The sequence below is a fragment of the Sphaerodactylus townsendi genome, linkage group LG05 (assembly GCF_021028975.2).
Source record: "Sphaerodactylus townsendi isolate TG3544 linkage group LG05, MPM_Stown_v2.3, whole genome shotgun sequence".
Taxonomy (NCBI): domain Eukaryota; kingdom Metazoa; phylum Chordata; class Lepidosauria; order Squamata; family Sphaerodactylidae; genus Sphaerodactylus; species Sphaerodactylus townsendi.
Window position 1 is genome coordinate 136,757,663 of NC_059429.1, and position 14,363 is coordinate 136,772,025.

Genomic DNA, 14,363 nt, shown 5'->3' on the forward strand with positions numbered 1-14,363 from the left:
ACCAGCTCTGTTTTGACTGTTGTGCTTCTTTGCTCCCTTACAGAACGCCCTTGTGGTCGGTACGACTCCGAAGCTGCACTAAAGGAATGCTCCCCTTTGCTGTGAAATACTGCAGAAGAATCCCGGCTTCCCACTTTTCCCCATGATACCGCTGTCTTGCAGTTCTCTTCGTGCACTTTGGCTGTGAAAGAAGGAACTTCAGCTTAGACCCTTTCTGCTTCTCAATGGGCTGCTGCCCAATCAAATGCGGCGCAGCAAATCCGCTCCAAGAACCACGCAGCTCTTGTGTACCAAATTCCAATAAAAGGCTGTCACTTGCCCGGCATCTGTTGGTGTGTTTCTGTCTGTTGTGGTGGCTTTGAAAGGGCCGAAAAGAGCGTCTTGTGAGGAATGAAGATAACCAGATACACATTTCCCAACCCAAACTGATAACCCTAGACCCGTGGTGGTGAACCTTTGGCACTCCAGATGTTATGGACTACAATTCCCATCAGCCCCTGCCAATTGGCCATGCTGTGAGGGCTGATGAAACCATGCAGTCCATAACCTCTAGAGAGTGCCAAGGTTCGCCATCACTGCCCTAGAACCATCTTGAAAGTGGCGTGGCCTGCAATGGGACATCGGGGACCGCACCAGCATAAGCTCCCATTGAGTCATGCGGGGGCCGGGTATTATGTGTGTGTGTCCATTTTGCCCTAGGAGCCATTTGTCCCCCTACGCCACTGCCTGTGGCTCTTCAGCTTATCTAGTCTTGCCAAGCAAGTCCCCTCCCCCGCCAGCTGACCGCCCAAACCCAGGATAGGCCTGCTTCCTGCTTGAGGTAGTTGGTAATTGTTGCAGTAACACCTGGGTAAAAATGCCAACATTTCTCTAAATTTTATTATTTCCACAGTCTTTTTACAACTAGATTTGAGCACAGCAGCATTTTAGAGGCCAACAAGATTTTCTAGGGCAGTGGTGGCGAACCTGTAGCGCAGAGGAGGTGGCCTTCAGAGCCCCTCTCTCTGTGGGCACTTTTCGCGCATCAGAGTTCACTGCATGTGGGAGGTGGAAAATCACACACACACCCCCGCACACACACATCTAGGCAGATCTGGGCATGATCCTTTACCTGGGAGTAGCTTCCAGTTGCTGGCAATGGGGCTTGCTTCTGAGTAAACCCTCCTATGATTGTGATTCACCCATTTGAAGCATTGTACGGTTGCTTGACTAAGCTTACTCCTGAGTAACGCACACCTCCGAGCCAACCGTTTTTTCTAAACTAAAACCCCAGTGTCCAGGTTAAATTGCCGTGTTGGCACTTTGTGATAAATAAGTGGGTTTTGGGTTACAAATTGGGCACTCGGTCTCAAAAAGGTTTACCATCACTGTTCTAGGGTATGAATTTTTGAGTTATCAAAGTTCCCATCATCTGATTCATCAGAGCTTTGATTCCTAAAAACTCATGACTTGAAAATCTTGCTGGTGTCTAAGGTCCTCCTGGGTTTGAATGTTGAACTTCTCCTGCAGGCCAAAATGGCTACCTCCTGAAAGAACCTTCTGACAATTTGGACAGAAGCCCATTATGCATGGAGTGCTTTCTGGGGTGTTCCTAGTCCCAAAGACCCTCCACAGAGGGGTCTCCTCACATGCCCCTGTTTAAACCTGAGGAGCTACCTCACGACTGCCTGCCCCCAAGTTGCTCAAAAGGAAAGATGGAAAGTCAAAAGGGAAGAGCGCTATTACCCTTTAAAGGTAATATCGATATTGATTGTAATCAATATTATGGAGGCAGCTTTTGTGGGTTTTGCATTTTAAGCCCCCTCCCTTAGCTCTCAGGGATCGACAGAAACCATAAGTACCGAAAATCCACGAAAGTGGCCTCCATAATGTTGATGTAATTGATATCGATATTACCTTTAAAGGGAATGGCAACTCAATGCCTGGCAGCTGTGAAAAAGGCAAACTCTATGCTGGGGATCATTAGGAAAGGAATTGAGAATAAAACAGCAAAAGATTGTCATGCCATATCTCAGCAGTGGTGCAACCGCTTGAATACTGTGAGGGGTGAACGAGGCTCTTCAAAAGTTTTTTTGAGGCGGGGCAGCAGAGACCAGGTCAAGAACTAAGCAGCTTTGCATTTCCGGCAGTGAGGCCTGCAAAGATTGTCATGCCCATATATAAAGCCGTGTAGATGCGACCGCACTTTCGGATTACTGTGTTCAGTTCTGGTGTAGCCACATCTCAAAAGATGCTCGAAGAGACCGAAAAAATTGCGAAGAAGGGCAACGGGGATGATTGAGGGACTGGAGCACCTTCGATGAGAGAAGGCTGCGTTTGGAGACTCTTTGGTTGGAGAGGAGACATCTGAGGGAGAATATGATGATCTGTAATGCCTGGGGTAGAAAAAAATGTTGACCCGAGAAATTTTTTCTCTCTTTCTCACAATACTAGACCCAGAGGCATCCATTGAAAATGCGGGGGGAAGAATTAGGACTAATCAAAGGAAACACTTCTTCACACAATGTGTGATTGGTGTTTGGAATATGCTGCCACAGGAGGTGGTGATTGCCACTAACCTGGATAGCTTTAAAAGAGGCTTGGACAGATTTATGGAGGAGAAGTTGATTAATGACTACCAATCTTGATCCTCCTTGATCTCAGATTGCAAATGCCTCAGCAGCAAAATGCCTTAGCAGACCAGGTGCTCGGGAGCAGCAGCAGCAGAAGGCCATTGCTTTCACCTCCTGCAGGTGAGCTCCCAAAGGCACCTGGTGGGCCACTGCGAGTAACAGAGAGCTGGACTAGATGGACTCTGGTCTGATCCAGCTGGCTTGTTCTTATGTTCTTATGTTCTTATAAAGGGCTTTTAAAAAGCAAACCAACCTTGTCCCTTGCTGTCCAGAGTCACCTGGATGGAGGGAAGTCCCACAGCATGAGGAAAACCTTGCTGCTTCCCTGCTCTTGCAAACTACAGGGCATCAGGGATCTCATAAGAACATAAGAACATAAGAACATAAGAACAAGTCAGCTGGATCAGACCAAAGTCCATCTAGTCCAGCTCTCTGCTACTCGCAGTATTTCAAACTGCTGCTGAAGGCTCATGTGAGATATTGAGCATAATGGCCTTCTCGCGACTTTGTTGCTCCTGATCACCCTGGTCTGTTAAAACGACTGCAATCTCCAGATCAGGAGGGTCAAGATTGGCCAGCCAGATCGACTTCTCCTCCATGAGATCTGTCAAGCCCGCGCAAAAACTCTCCGGGGTCAGTGGCCATCACCACCTGTGGCCTTTATCGTGCTGAAAGAAGTGTTTCGCTGTTAATCTAATTCTTCCCAGCATTTTCAATAATTTGGTTCTAATATTATTGAGAAAGAAGAACTGGTATCTGACCTACCTTATCATTATAGACTTCAATCATATCCCCTTAACATACTCCTCCAAACTAAAGAGTCCCAAAACTGCATCTAACTCAATCTAATCATCACTGTACTCATACTGCCTATCTCCTCAATATCTTTTGATCGTACGACCAAACTAATTTACAATATACTACTATAAAACGTATCTTTACGGTTAATATCAATTCCTTTTCTAATGATCCCTGGCATGAGTTGCCTTTTTTTCACAGCTGCGTATTGATTGACATTCCATGGAACTATCAACTAAGGCCTAAATCCCTTTTCCTGGTCTGTGACTGATAGCGCTTTGACCCCTGTGGCGTGTATGTGAAGTTTAGTTTTGCCCTATTATTGCATCACTTTACATTTTGCTACATTGAACTGCATTTGCCATTTCTGAGCCCACTCACCAAATTTATCAAAGGTCGGCAGATGTAGCGTCTTTAGTAGTTCTCACCACCCTGCATAATTTGGTATCATCTGCAGAAGCTTGGCCAACCGGCTACCCACCCTACTTCAGGACTGTTTGGGTGGTTAGGCACTGGTCCCAAAGCGGATCAGCAGGGGACACCACTCCCGACATCTTTCCGGTAGTAGGGAACTTCCCATTTACACCCTCTTTTGTTTCTGTTTCTCAACCAGTTTTTTTTAATCCATGGGAGGACTTCCTCTTATTCCTTCATTGCTGAGTTTTCTCAGCAGTCTCTGGTGAGGAACTTTGTCAAAAAGCACGGAAATCAAGTAGACAATGTCACGGTTCACCCCTGTCCACATGCCTGTTTACACCCTCAAAGAACTCTAGTAAGTTTGTAAGGCAAGTTTGCCTCTGCAAAAGCCATGCTGACTCTTTCTCAGCAGGTCTTGCTTTTCTACATGTTTTATAATGTTATCTTTAATGATAGATTCTACTAATTTACCAGAACAGATGTCAAACTGACTGGCCTGTAATTTCCGGGTCCCCTAGATCTTTCTTAAAGATTGGTGTGACATTGGCCATCTTCAGTCTTCAGGGATGGAGCCTGATTCGAGATAGGATTGCATATTAAAGTGAGAAGATCAGCAATTTCATGCTTGGCTCTTTAAGAACTCTTGGGTGAATGCAATCTGGGCAGGATTTGGTAGCATTTAGTTTATCAATGGCTGCCAGAACTTCTTCTTGTCTACCACTAACCGTAGCTAGTTCCTCGGATTAAGCCTCCTAAGAAGCTTGGTTCAGATTGGGAATGTTCTCACCTCCTCTTGGGTGAACAGATGCAAGGAATTCATTCAGCTTCTCTGCAATCTCCCCTGCCATCTTTTAGCACACCCTTTGTTCCTTTGTCATCTAAGGGCCCACCACCGCTTCCCTTGCTGGCTTCCTGCTTTTGATGTACTTGAATGTAATGCACTGCTGATCGCGCAGCACCGTGAAACGGCGTTGGGGCGCCAGCGGACTCTGGCCTTGCTGGTCGCCCCACTCCTCATCCCCCCATGAGTCACGGGTCATGGTGCCTGGCTCAATCACCCGAGGTAGCAGGGACAATGGTCTTGCCCCAGGTGAGGATTAGGCTCCAGGCAGCTTCATCCTCTCCGCACGTAGGCAGATGAGATCATGCATCACATGATGAACTCCCGCCCTCCCGCTCTGCCGGAACTCCCCGGTCCTCCTCTACACACCCCCCAATAGGATAACAATAAAGGTGCCAGGAACGGCAGGCGGAGATTAAAGCTAGGAACGGACCTCGGTCTCCGCTGCTGGCGATCTCAGATGTTATCTCCGGCGTCTCGTCTGGTTCTGCAGCTGACCGCGTGGAGTGCGACTACAAGCTGGTGCGAAACCGGGGAATCCTCGAACCTCCACCCTGCTCCATTAGCCTGGGAAGGGCGGCGATGCAGAAGTCGCTGGATGTCGGCATCCAGGACCACCCGTTCCGGTATGTCGCCTGTCCTCTGGATGGTAGCATCAGAACCGCGTCCTAGGACACTCTCTGTCGATGGAACACCGGTGATATGGGAGCTTACCAAAGCGGGGCTTATGACAAACGTTGGCGAACTGGTGATTAGAAATGCGGCGAGGTCCCGTAAAGAGATAGCAAATTGGTTGGCGAGGAGATTGAGCTCTGGTGTCCGCCAATTTGCGCAGAGGGGACGGTGAATCTTAGGACTGGGAAAACGCCGAGGCGCACTCTTAAGCGCAGGCCTGCAGCGCCGATCGCCGGCTGCTACTGGCGATGGAGGCAATGTTTTGTAAGCATCGGCCTCTGAATATGGCTCCACTTTGTAGGCGCCCTCCTTCGATCTTTCACCTTCAATTTCAACCGAATTTTCTCATCGCACTATTGAACCTGTCCTCCTTCTGCCCCTGGCTCCATTCACCCAATTCAAATACTCAGCGGCTCGAGCGCCCCTCCCTACTCCTTCATTTTTCCGAAGCCACTGCACCTCCGTCAGCGCCCGCGTAGCCAAGCGGGTTTCAAGCTTTCATAGAGCATTATTAGCCCGCGATCTGCGGAGAAAAAACCCTGACGGAAGGCGTGCGAGATTCTTGCATTGTGCCCGATCCACTTCACAGATGCTGAGGGGAGGTGGCGTCATTATTGAGTTATGATTACGCCCTTTAAGCTATAACATCACTCACTGGCTCCGCCAAAGCAATGCGGGCGTAGAGTCACCTAGCCCCTCGTGAGAGGCATGCTGGAGGCCATCGCGGGAACCACCTAATGGTTCCAGGCGGGCTGGGAAGACCACCTTTACCGCTGCTCCTGAGCCCTCGCGCGAATTTTGTAGTCTGGGAAAGTGAAGTTCGCCAGCATTTCAACAGGCAGCCACCTCTGGCGGCCTACCGCCCACGGCGCGAAACTTCAAACCCGGGCTTTAAGCCAGCACCGCGGTCGATTCGCGAGGAGGGCGCACCCTTGCCGGTAAGCCTCTGGAGACGTGCCTATAAGGCATTTTGTTAAGTCCCCAGCGCCCGGCCAGCCAACCCAGAGTTTCTCCTCCATCCGGCAAAACCCCAAGAGGCCTATGCGAGAGTTTGTGGAACCCAGGCTCAGGGAGGCGCTCAGAGGAGGCAGGTAGATGGCGAGGCCCAAAGCAGGCTCCTCATCGCCTCGCCAAGGAGAGCGCCTCGCGAGGTGCAGAGGCGATCCGCGGGCCTGGGCAAAATCCTGAACTGGCCCGACATGCTTAAGGCTTGCCGGGACCTCCGGATCCTCCAGCCCCACCAAGCTAGCCTCCTCCGCGCTGCTCTCCACCGTGGAGGCAGTCTCAGGATGACTGCTTTAACTCGCGGCAGATCGGGACACTTCGAGAAGGAGTGTAGGCAGCGGTGGGGGGCCTACAACCCCGATGGAGGAGGTCCTCCCAGGAGAGAAGGCCACCAAAACCGGTGCCCGCGTTGCCAGAAAGGCTTCCGCTGGAGCTTGACTGCCCGTCGGAGCTCCGCCAGGCGTCTCCCCAACCAGGACCAAGGAGGAGTACTGAGCAGACTGGCCAAACACCAAGGCCCTGCCAAAACCACGCCCTCTCGTGGCATCTGCGGCTGCATGCACCCAGCCCATCTCGCTTTAAGTTCCCCCACGGGGTTCTTGTCGCTAACCCAGTCACGATGAGCCCATCCTACCGGGACTATTGGGCTAGCGTGCTGCCCGAATCTACCCTTGAACGAGGACTGTTCATCGTCCCAGTGTCGACTCACGCACCAAGGACATCCATCTCCAGGTCTGGACAAACATCCACGAGGAGTTGCCGGAGCCAGCTGAAAGCTCAGCGATCCTCTTATCGCTGCCGCTGCGACCAATAAAGACTCGAGGCCCCAGCAGCCAACATGGGCAGCCTACACCACCGTGCGATTGTGGAGGCGCTTCTCGGGAGCTCCGCCCATACCTGGAGCTTCGCCATGTAGAAGGATGTAAGTTCAAGGGCCTGAGTGGACACCGGCTGATGTTACCGTCATCAGAGCAGCCGAGTGGCCCGACCAGTGAAGCGACCGAGCTTTGCCCGCACATCTGGGGTGGGGGAACGAAGCAGCGAGGCAGACATCCGCCTGTCCGCGGTCAACAGCCCAGGGGCACCGGCGACGCTCACAGTCGCCCATGCGTTTTAGACATCCATGTCAATCTCTGCAGGGGAAGGGACCTCATGAGTCGGGTTAAGCGACTCTGGTCTGGGATGGAGGTAAAACGTCACAGATCACTGATCCCCAATGTTCTGCCTTCAAAGACTGCGCTAATTTCCGTGAAACTGTCTCCCTCTCCTCCTCTTCTCCTTCTGTTTTGAGCCAGTGGTAGGAGGGCCAGTGGCTGACTGGCCCTCCCTGGATTAAGGAAAATCTGAGCCGATCCTGATACGCCTTTTATGCAGGACAGGCCCAGTTTAAAGGGAGCTGCGCCATTATGCGCTATGCAACCACGTTTGGGTTATGGCTGCCAAGCCTGGCAACTTTATCAATACGCGTTAAAGGCCAGGCGGCTCAGCGGCTTCGCCCTTAAGGCGTCTCGTGACGGTAATCCCAAAGATAATTGGTCAAAATTTAGCACCATCCAGCTTCACCATTAGCCACCAAGGTCCGCGGTAGAAGTGCAACTCCTGCCAAAGAACCCCCTCCTTTTTTTTCCTTTGTGTGTCGCGAGGAATTTTACTCATTGCCTGATGCTTCCTCCCGGATGCACCATCCCCCCCCCCAAAAGGTGCTCCCAAAGCCCCCCCTTTTTGTGTTGCTGATTAAGCATGCATACCCACAATCCCCAGGACCGCCTGCTCCTCGCCGAGGCACCGGACCCTACCGCCTTAGCGCACCCTGATGGCGCTCTGAAGCCAATTCCACCAGGGTGCATGCACCTCCTGCCCTCCCTGTCAAACAACTAAAAGAAGAGGGTAGGCGGCCCCGAATTGCATCAAAGCAACCTTCGACTTGCAAACAAGCCTTCTTGTATTAAATTGTACTAAACTCGTCCGATCTCCAGCCATCCGCTTTGAGCCTGGGGCGGGACCAGCCCCATAACCTGGGGAAAAGGGGGGTGTGTTTCAGTCCACCTCTTCCTACAGGTCCCTATTGGACTCCGACTTCGCATGCATGACGGGCTAGCCCGCGGAATGAATGGCCAGGAAAGGCTCGCCCCATCCGGAGATGGAACACATCTCTCCTGAGGATTCGCCCATGCCGATCTCAACAAGGCAATCGCCGTCATGCCAAGCCCAAAGACCGGGCTGACCTGGGGAGGCGTCAAAGCGACCACCAACCAAGCCACAGAGCTGCTGCGTATTTAGAACCGCGAGACACCCGGAGAACCTCTGTGCGCAGCTCTCCTTCGCGATCATTACCGCCAACTTTCGGCGACCACCATCGCTGCCTGCTCTACTGCGCACCTCCTGCCCGATGGCGTCGTACCCTGGCAGAGCTTTCACCAGACCAGCATCTGGGAGCAGTTTTGCTGCGCTGTAGCGTCTCATCCTTCTGCCTGGGCCGAATTGCCTAGAAGTCGGGGAGCCTGCTAAGCTCCTGCCTGCTCCCGTCTGCAAAGCGCCGGAGGAACTTCCCTAGCGGAGTCTGGGCTTCATTGCCCTTCATGAATGCCTCTTCCATCAGGGTACTCTATGGCTTGACTGGGGACCTGTCATTCAGCTTCCTCGGCGGCGCTCTCTCTCTTGTCACCAAGACTGTAAGCGCTAACCACCGAATCCTAACACCTCGCCCGCATCACCGAGGCAGCCAATAGCGAAGGAACGACCGAGGGCCATTCATCGGTACCGACCAGGTGGAACTGCGCACCACGGGAGGACATCCCCATGTTGGGAACATCCTGCTCCCCAGGGGCTGGTTCTGGACCTGCGAGGAGAAAACGTTAATTACATTCCTTGACTCTCTGCGGGACTCTTTGTTTACCTCAATTAAGCCTCACCATCGTTCTACCCCAGGCTCCACCCGGGGCCGGGCGCCCGCCCGCCCGCCCGGCTCTGGCTCTACCTTTAGACCCCTCGCAACCGGACGTGGCGTGTCGTATCTCGAGCAGGATTAGATCTCCCTGCATAACTTCCTGGTGGGAGTCCCGGACTTCGCTTCCTACAATGCTTTAAGACTATTGGCGGCTGGCCTGTTACCGCTCGCGAAGTCCATCAACTCCACCTCCACGCTCTGGGCCCTGGCCTCCGAGGCAACAGGAACTTTCGATCAAAGCTGACCCTGAACAATCGTGCGCTATTGATTACTTGTTGTTGTTACACCACCAAAGGGTTGTGAGAATGTAGCCGCATAATAATGTTGTTTTAATCTTTCTGATAATAATTCCCCAGTTGATCCACATAAAAGTCGCGTGAGCTGCAAGAGGTTGTATCTAATCCTGAAGTATGATGTTTTTTGCCCCATTGGTGGTCAGCCCTCTGGAGCTGGCTGCTGGGGAAGGATGGTTGAAAATGCTATTGTACAGCTTTGCATTGGTTTAATTATTGGCATGCCTGGATTATGGGATCTTGTTTCAAATTTCAATGGCGTGTCTAATATTGCCTGTAACATGTGTAAGCAAGCCCCTCGAATTTTCCCTTACCCGCCAGCCAAGTTCTAATGTTACACAAGCTTAAAGCTTGGTCAGCTTCGACCCAGGCGGCCGAGACAACCAGCGTCCTTTCGTCGCCCTAAGTAGCGTTTATTTGACCCCTTTTTTTCCTAAAATGTAAAAGGAGGAATGATAGTAATGCACTGCTGATCAAGCAGCACCGTGGTAGAAACGTTAGGGGCATTAGCCGGACCTCGCGACTTGCCTTGCTGAGTCGCCAGCTACCCCACTCCTCATCCCCATGAGTCCGCGGGTCATGGTAAAGCGAACATGCCTGGCTCAATCACGAGGCGGTAGGGGCGAGGACAATGGTCTTGCCCCAGGTGAGGATTGAAGCTCCAGGCAGCGTCTCGCGGCTCCTCTCCATACGTAGCCAGATGAGATCATGCATCACATGATGATCTCCCGACCTCCCGCTCTCCCGGAACTCCCCGGTCCTCCCTCCTACTGCAGCCCCAATAGGATAACAATAAAAGGTGCCAGGAACCGGCCAGGCCGGAGATTAAGCTAGGAACCACCGGACCTCCGGTCTCCAGCTGCTTTGGCGATCTCCACCAGATGTTATCTCGGCGTCTAAGTCTGCGTTCTTCGGCTGACGGCGTGAATTGACTACATGAAGAACTGTTTGTTGCTGGTCTTGATGTTCGCAGCCATGCGTTCCTCATAATCCTTTTTTGCCTCCCTTACAACTAACTTGCTTCTCTTTTGCCACCGTTTGTGTTCCCTCTCATATTCTTCATCAGCCAAACTGGATACATTTCACAAAGACATTTTCTTTTTTTCTGATAATTTCCTCAACCTCTCTTGTTAACCATGGTGGCTTTTCTTTTGGACTGGGTGTGCCTTTTCTAACCTGTGGAACACATTCCAGCTGACATTTTATTACTGTGTTTTAAATAACCTCCAAGCATCTGGACAGTTTGACTCTCTTGATTTTCCTTTCAGCTTCCTCTTTATCCCCCTCATCTTTGAGAAATTTCCCTTTCTGAAGGCCGAATGTAACTACATTAGTAGTTGCCACTTGTTCGCATGCTGAGATACTGAATCTGACAGCATTGTGGTCGCTGTTCCCTATCGGCTCAACAACACTGACTTCCTGCACCAGGTCCTGGGTCCCACATAGAATTAGATCTAGGATCACCTCTCCCCTGGTTGGTTCCACAACCATCTGCTCTAAGCCACAGTCATTTAGCATATCCAGGAATGCTCTCTCCTTACTATGACCTGAACATGCATTTTTCCAGTTTCTATGGGGATAGTTAAAATCACCCATTACCATGACATTTTTGTTTTTGTTGGCCTCTCTAATGTACTAATGTAGTTACATCTCTGACAACACAGCTCTAATGGCGTCAGTACGAGAATCTCTGCCTTGCAGGAACCATACACTCACTGTGGGGTAGAACGCCAGTGCATAATCAGCCACTGTTTTTCAAATTCCTTTTTTTTTTTGGTCAGGTGATTTCTGATGTAACTCAGAAAAACACCCTAAAGGATATATGGAAGTTTGGGAGCTTAAAGGACGGGGCATTTTTATGCTCCGTACTTCTGGAGGATGGATATGTTATTTATGGCTTGTATCCAGCTTGGTGAGCAGCAGTGGCATAGGAGGTTAAGAGCTCATGTATCTAATCTAGAGGAACTGGGTTTGATTCCCCGCTCTGCCACCTGAGCTGTGGAGGGTTATCTGGGGAATTCAATTAGCCTGTGCACTCCCACACACGCCAGCTGGGTGACCTTGGGCTAGTCACAGCTTCTCGGAGCTCTCTCAGCCCCACCCACCTCACAGGGTGTTTGTTGTGAGGGAAGAAGGGCAAGGAGATTGTCAGCCCCTTTGAGTCTCCTTACAGGAGAGAAAAGGGGGATATAAATCCAAACTCTTCTTCTTCTTCTTCTGGTGAAAGAGAAGCGACGAAACAGAAGTGCCTCTTTAAAAAAATCACACAATAATCCACAAAACCATCTTCTGGCTACCTTTGGCACTCCAGATGTCATGGAGTACAATTCCCATCAGCCCCTGCCAGCATGGCCAATTGGCCGGCAGGGGCTGATGGGAATTGTAGTCCATAACATCTGGAGTGCCAAAGGTTCACCACCACGGGGCTAGATGAAAGCAACCTTTCTGCAAGTCAGGTGTTCGCATTCTCGCAATTAATGTCAGCACTTCCTGGTCCTCCTGTACATTTTTCCTGGAGGAATTTCTACTGGAGAGGAATTATATAATTTGTCTCCTTTGGCCAGAAGAAAGTGAGCTGATGAGTTTTGGAGTGGATTTCATTTGGAAAGGTACCTGCCCCCGATTGTGTAACCCTTGTGTAACGCTTGTTCGTGCCAGGAAATAATCACACATTTTATCTCGCTGTGGGTATTAACTGTTCAGCATACTCGGACAAAGGCCTTCTTGTGATGCGGGGACCATTTTATCGGTGAGGTGACATTCATCGTAGCATTCCACCGAGGTAGATCTTTCAAGCGACCAAAATCCAAAGGCGTCAACATTGAGGCAACCGTGTTGACGCCAGTCAGACGGATGAACACAACAGAGCTCTCCCGGATTACCCTCAGGAACAGCCGATCCATTAAAAGACAGGAAATCCCTGTAACATAAGACTTCCAAACTGCCTAGGTTGGATGTCACAGCCTCGAGAAAATATTTCCTGGTTTTGAGGATACATCAAGTTTATCTCCAATGGTTTTCTGCCAGGGGGAAGCTGGTTTCTGTTGACTCCACTCGTCATTTCGTATCCCCCATATTATTCCCGGAGCAGGAGGGGGTTTCCGGGAGAGGCTCTGACAGGGTCATGGAGTCGGAAGAGATCTTGCAGGCCACCTAGAATGAATTGGTGCTGAATAATAATAATAATAATAATAATAATAATAATAATAATAATAATAATAATAGTAGTAGTAGTAGTAGTAGTAGTAGTAGTAGTAGTAGTAGTAGTAGTAGTAGTAGTAGTTGTTGTTATATTTATAAGCTGCCTCACCCCCGAAGGGCTCGAATGCAGAGCATCTAACACTAGAGTGCCCTGACCAGAGGCGTAGCGGGGCAAAATGGCGCCCAAGAAAACACCTGCTCCAGGCACCCCCCTGCACTTCCTTGTGACCCACTTACCTGAGCCAGCAGTGGACTTGAGCTGCCTGGCAAGACGTGATAGGGCAGGACTGAGGGGCACCTGGTGGCGGCCTCTACCAGGGCTGGAGGGGCTGGGCCAGGCCAAGGGGTGCCCAGTGGCAAAGCAGCCTTGCGGGGTGGGGCCAAGGAGACGGGGGTGGGGGCAATTCTCCACCCCCCCACTTGAACCCACTTGGCATGTGTAACCTCTATCTGTGGGTTCTGTGGGGCAGAACTTGGAATGAGTTTGCAACAACAAATTTTAAAAACAAAATGGTTTACTTTCTTAACATATAACATCAAACATCAACATTTAACATCACACTTCAAGGTCCTGTTCAGGTTGCATTTTCAAGTCCTTCTAGTTACAGAATGGTCTACTGATACTGCCAAGTCCAATTCTTCTTTGCAAGTGGGTTGGCTCCTGAAGACTCCAAGGGCTTGGTGAACAGGATTCAACATGATGAAGGTTTCCAGGAGAACTCTCACCCATTACAACCACAAAAAGAAACCCTGAAACAATAAACTCCAACATTTACAACATAGCAAAAATAAACAACTACCTTCCCTGTAGTTCCCAACAATATTGCAGTTACCTTAACAAGGTGTTCAGGGCTTATACAAACCAAGGCTCGAGTCTGGTAGCCTCGTCTCCTCCAAACTACATGAGCGCTGCAGCCTTCTACTGCTTTGAGTCTCCACCCCTTTCTGGGTCAACCCATTCTGGGCATGGGGGTTACAGAGGCTGACCAGAATTTGTCTTGCTCAGCTGCACGTGTGGGGCCTCCATTGTCCTCAGCTGAACAGCCTCCCATCTGGGCTCCATTTCAGATGCCAAAAACTGCATCATTGAGTGACTGGATATTGTACTATGGTGATCAATAATGGCTGGACTGTTTGTGCCGGTCTTGACTGTTGGTCATTCTCTTTCTGGGAAGAGATGCCTTTCCATTACGGCAGACTGCAAAAGAGGCAAAACACAGCGGAGAGAGATGACCCAGACCTGCGTGTCTGCCGGCAACAAAAGACGCTCAGAGTCGCTTCATAGTTTCTAGCTGATAAGAGGAGTCTTTAATAGTTACTGTCAGGTCTATGATGTATTCAATGGCAGACTCTGGATTTCATCAGAAGCCTTTATTGGAATGAACACTGAACCTCTGGCTTTTGCCAAGCCATTTCTGACCCTCCCCCCCCCCAAATGCCCACGGCTTTATTACCTCTGTTGTTCACTCCCTCTCCAGCCCCCAACTACGCAAAGTACAAGCGGGAAAAGTAGAGGACAGTGAAAGTCCATTCCCAAGGTCTAGGGAAAGATAGAGAGTTGAGCGGGGTGTGCA

General features: G+C 50.5%; 1 protein-coding gene across 1 annotated transcript in view; it reads left to right on the top strand.

Moving 5' to 3' along the window:
- The window catches only part of LOC125433716 (BPI fold-containing family B member 3-like), a 33,276-nt gene extending 32,951 nt beyond the window's left edge, over positions 1-325 (top strand). Inside the window, exon 14 of the mRNA XM_048498466.1 lies at positions 44-325. Coding sequence (XP_048354423.1) covers positions 44-82 — 39 coding nt within the window. The 3' untranslated portion in view covers positions 83-325. The remainder of the gene's footprint in view (positions 1-43) is intronic.
- The last annotated feature ends 14,038 nt before the right edge of the window (positions 326-14,363 follow it).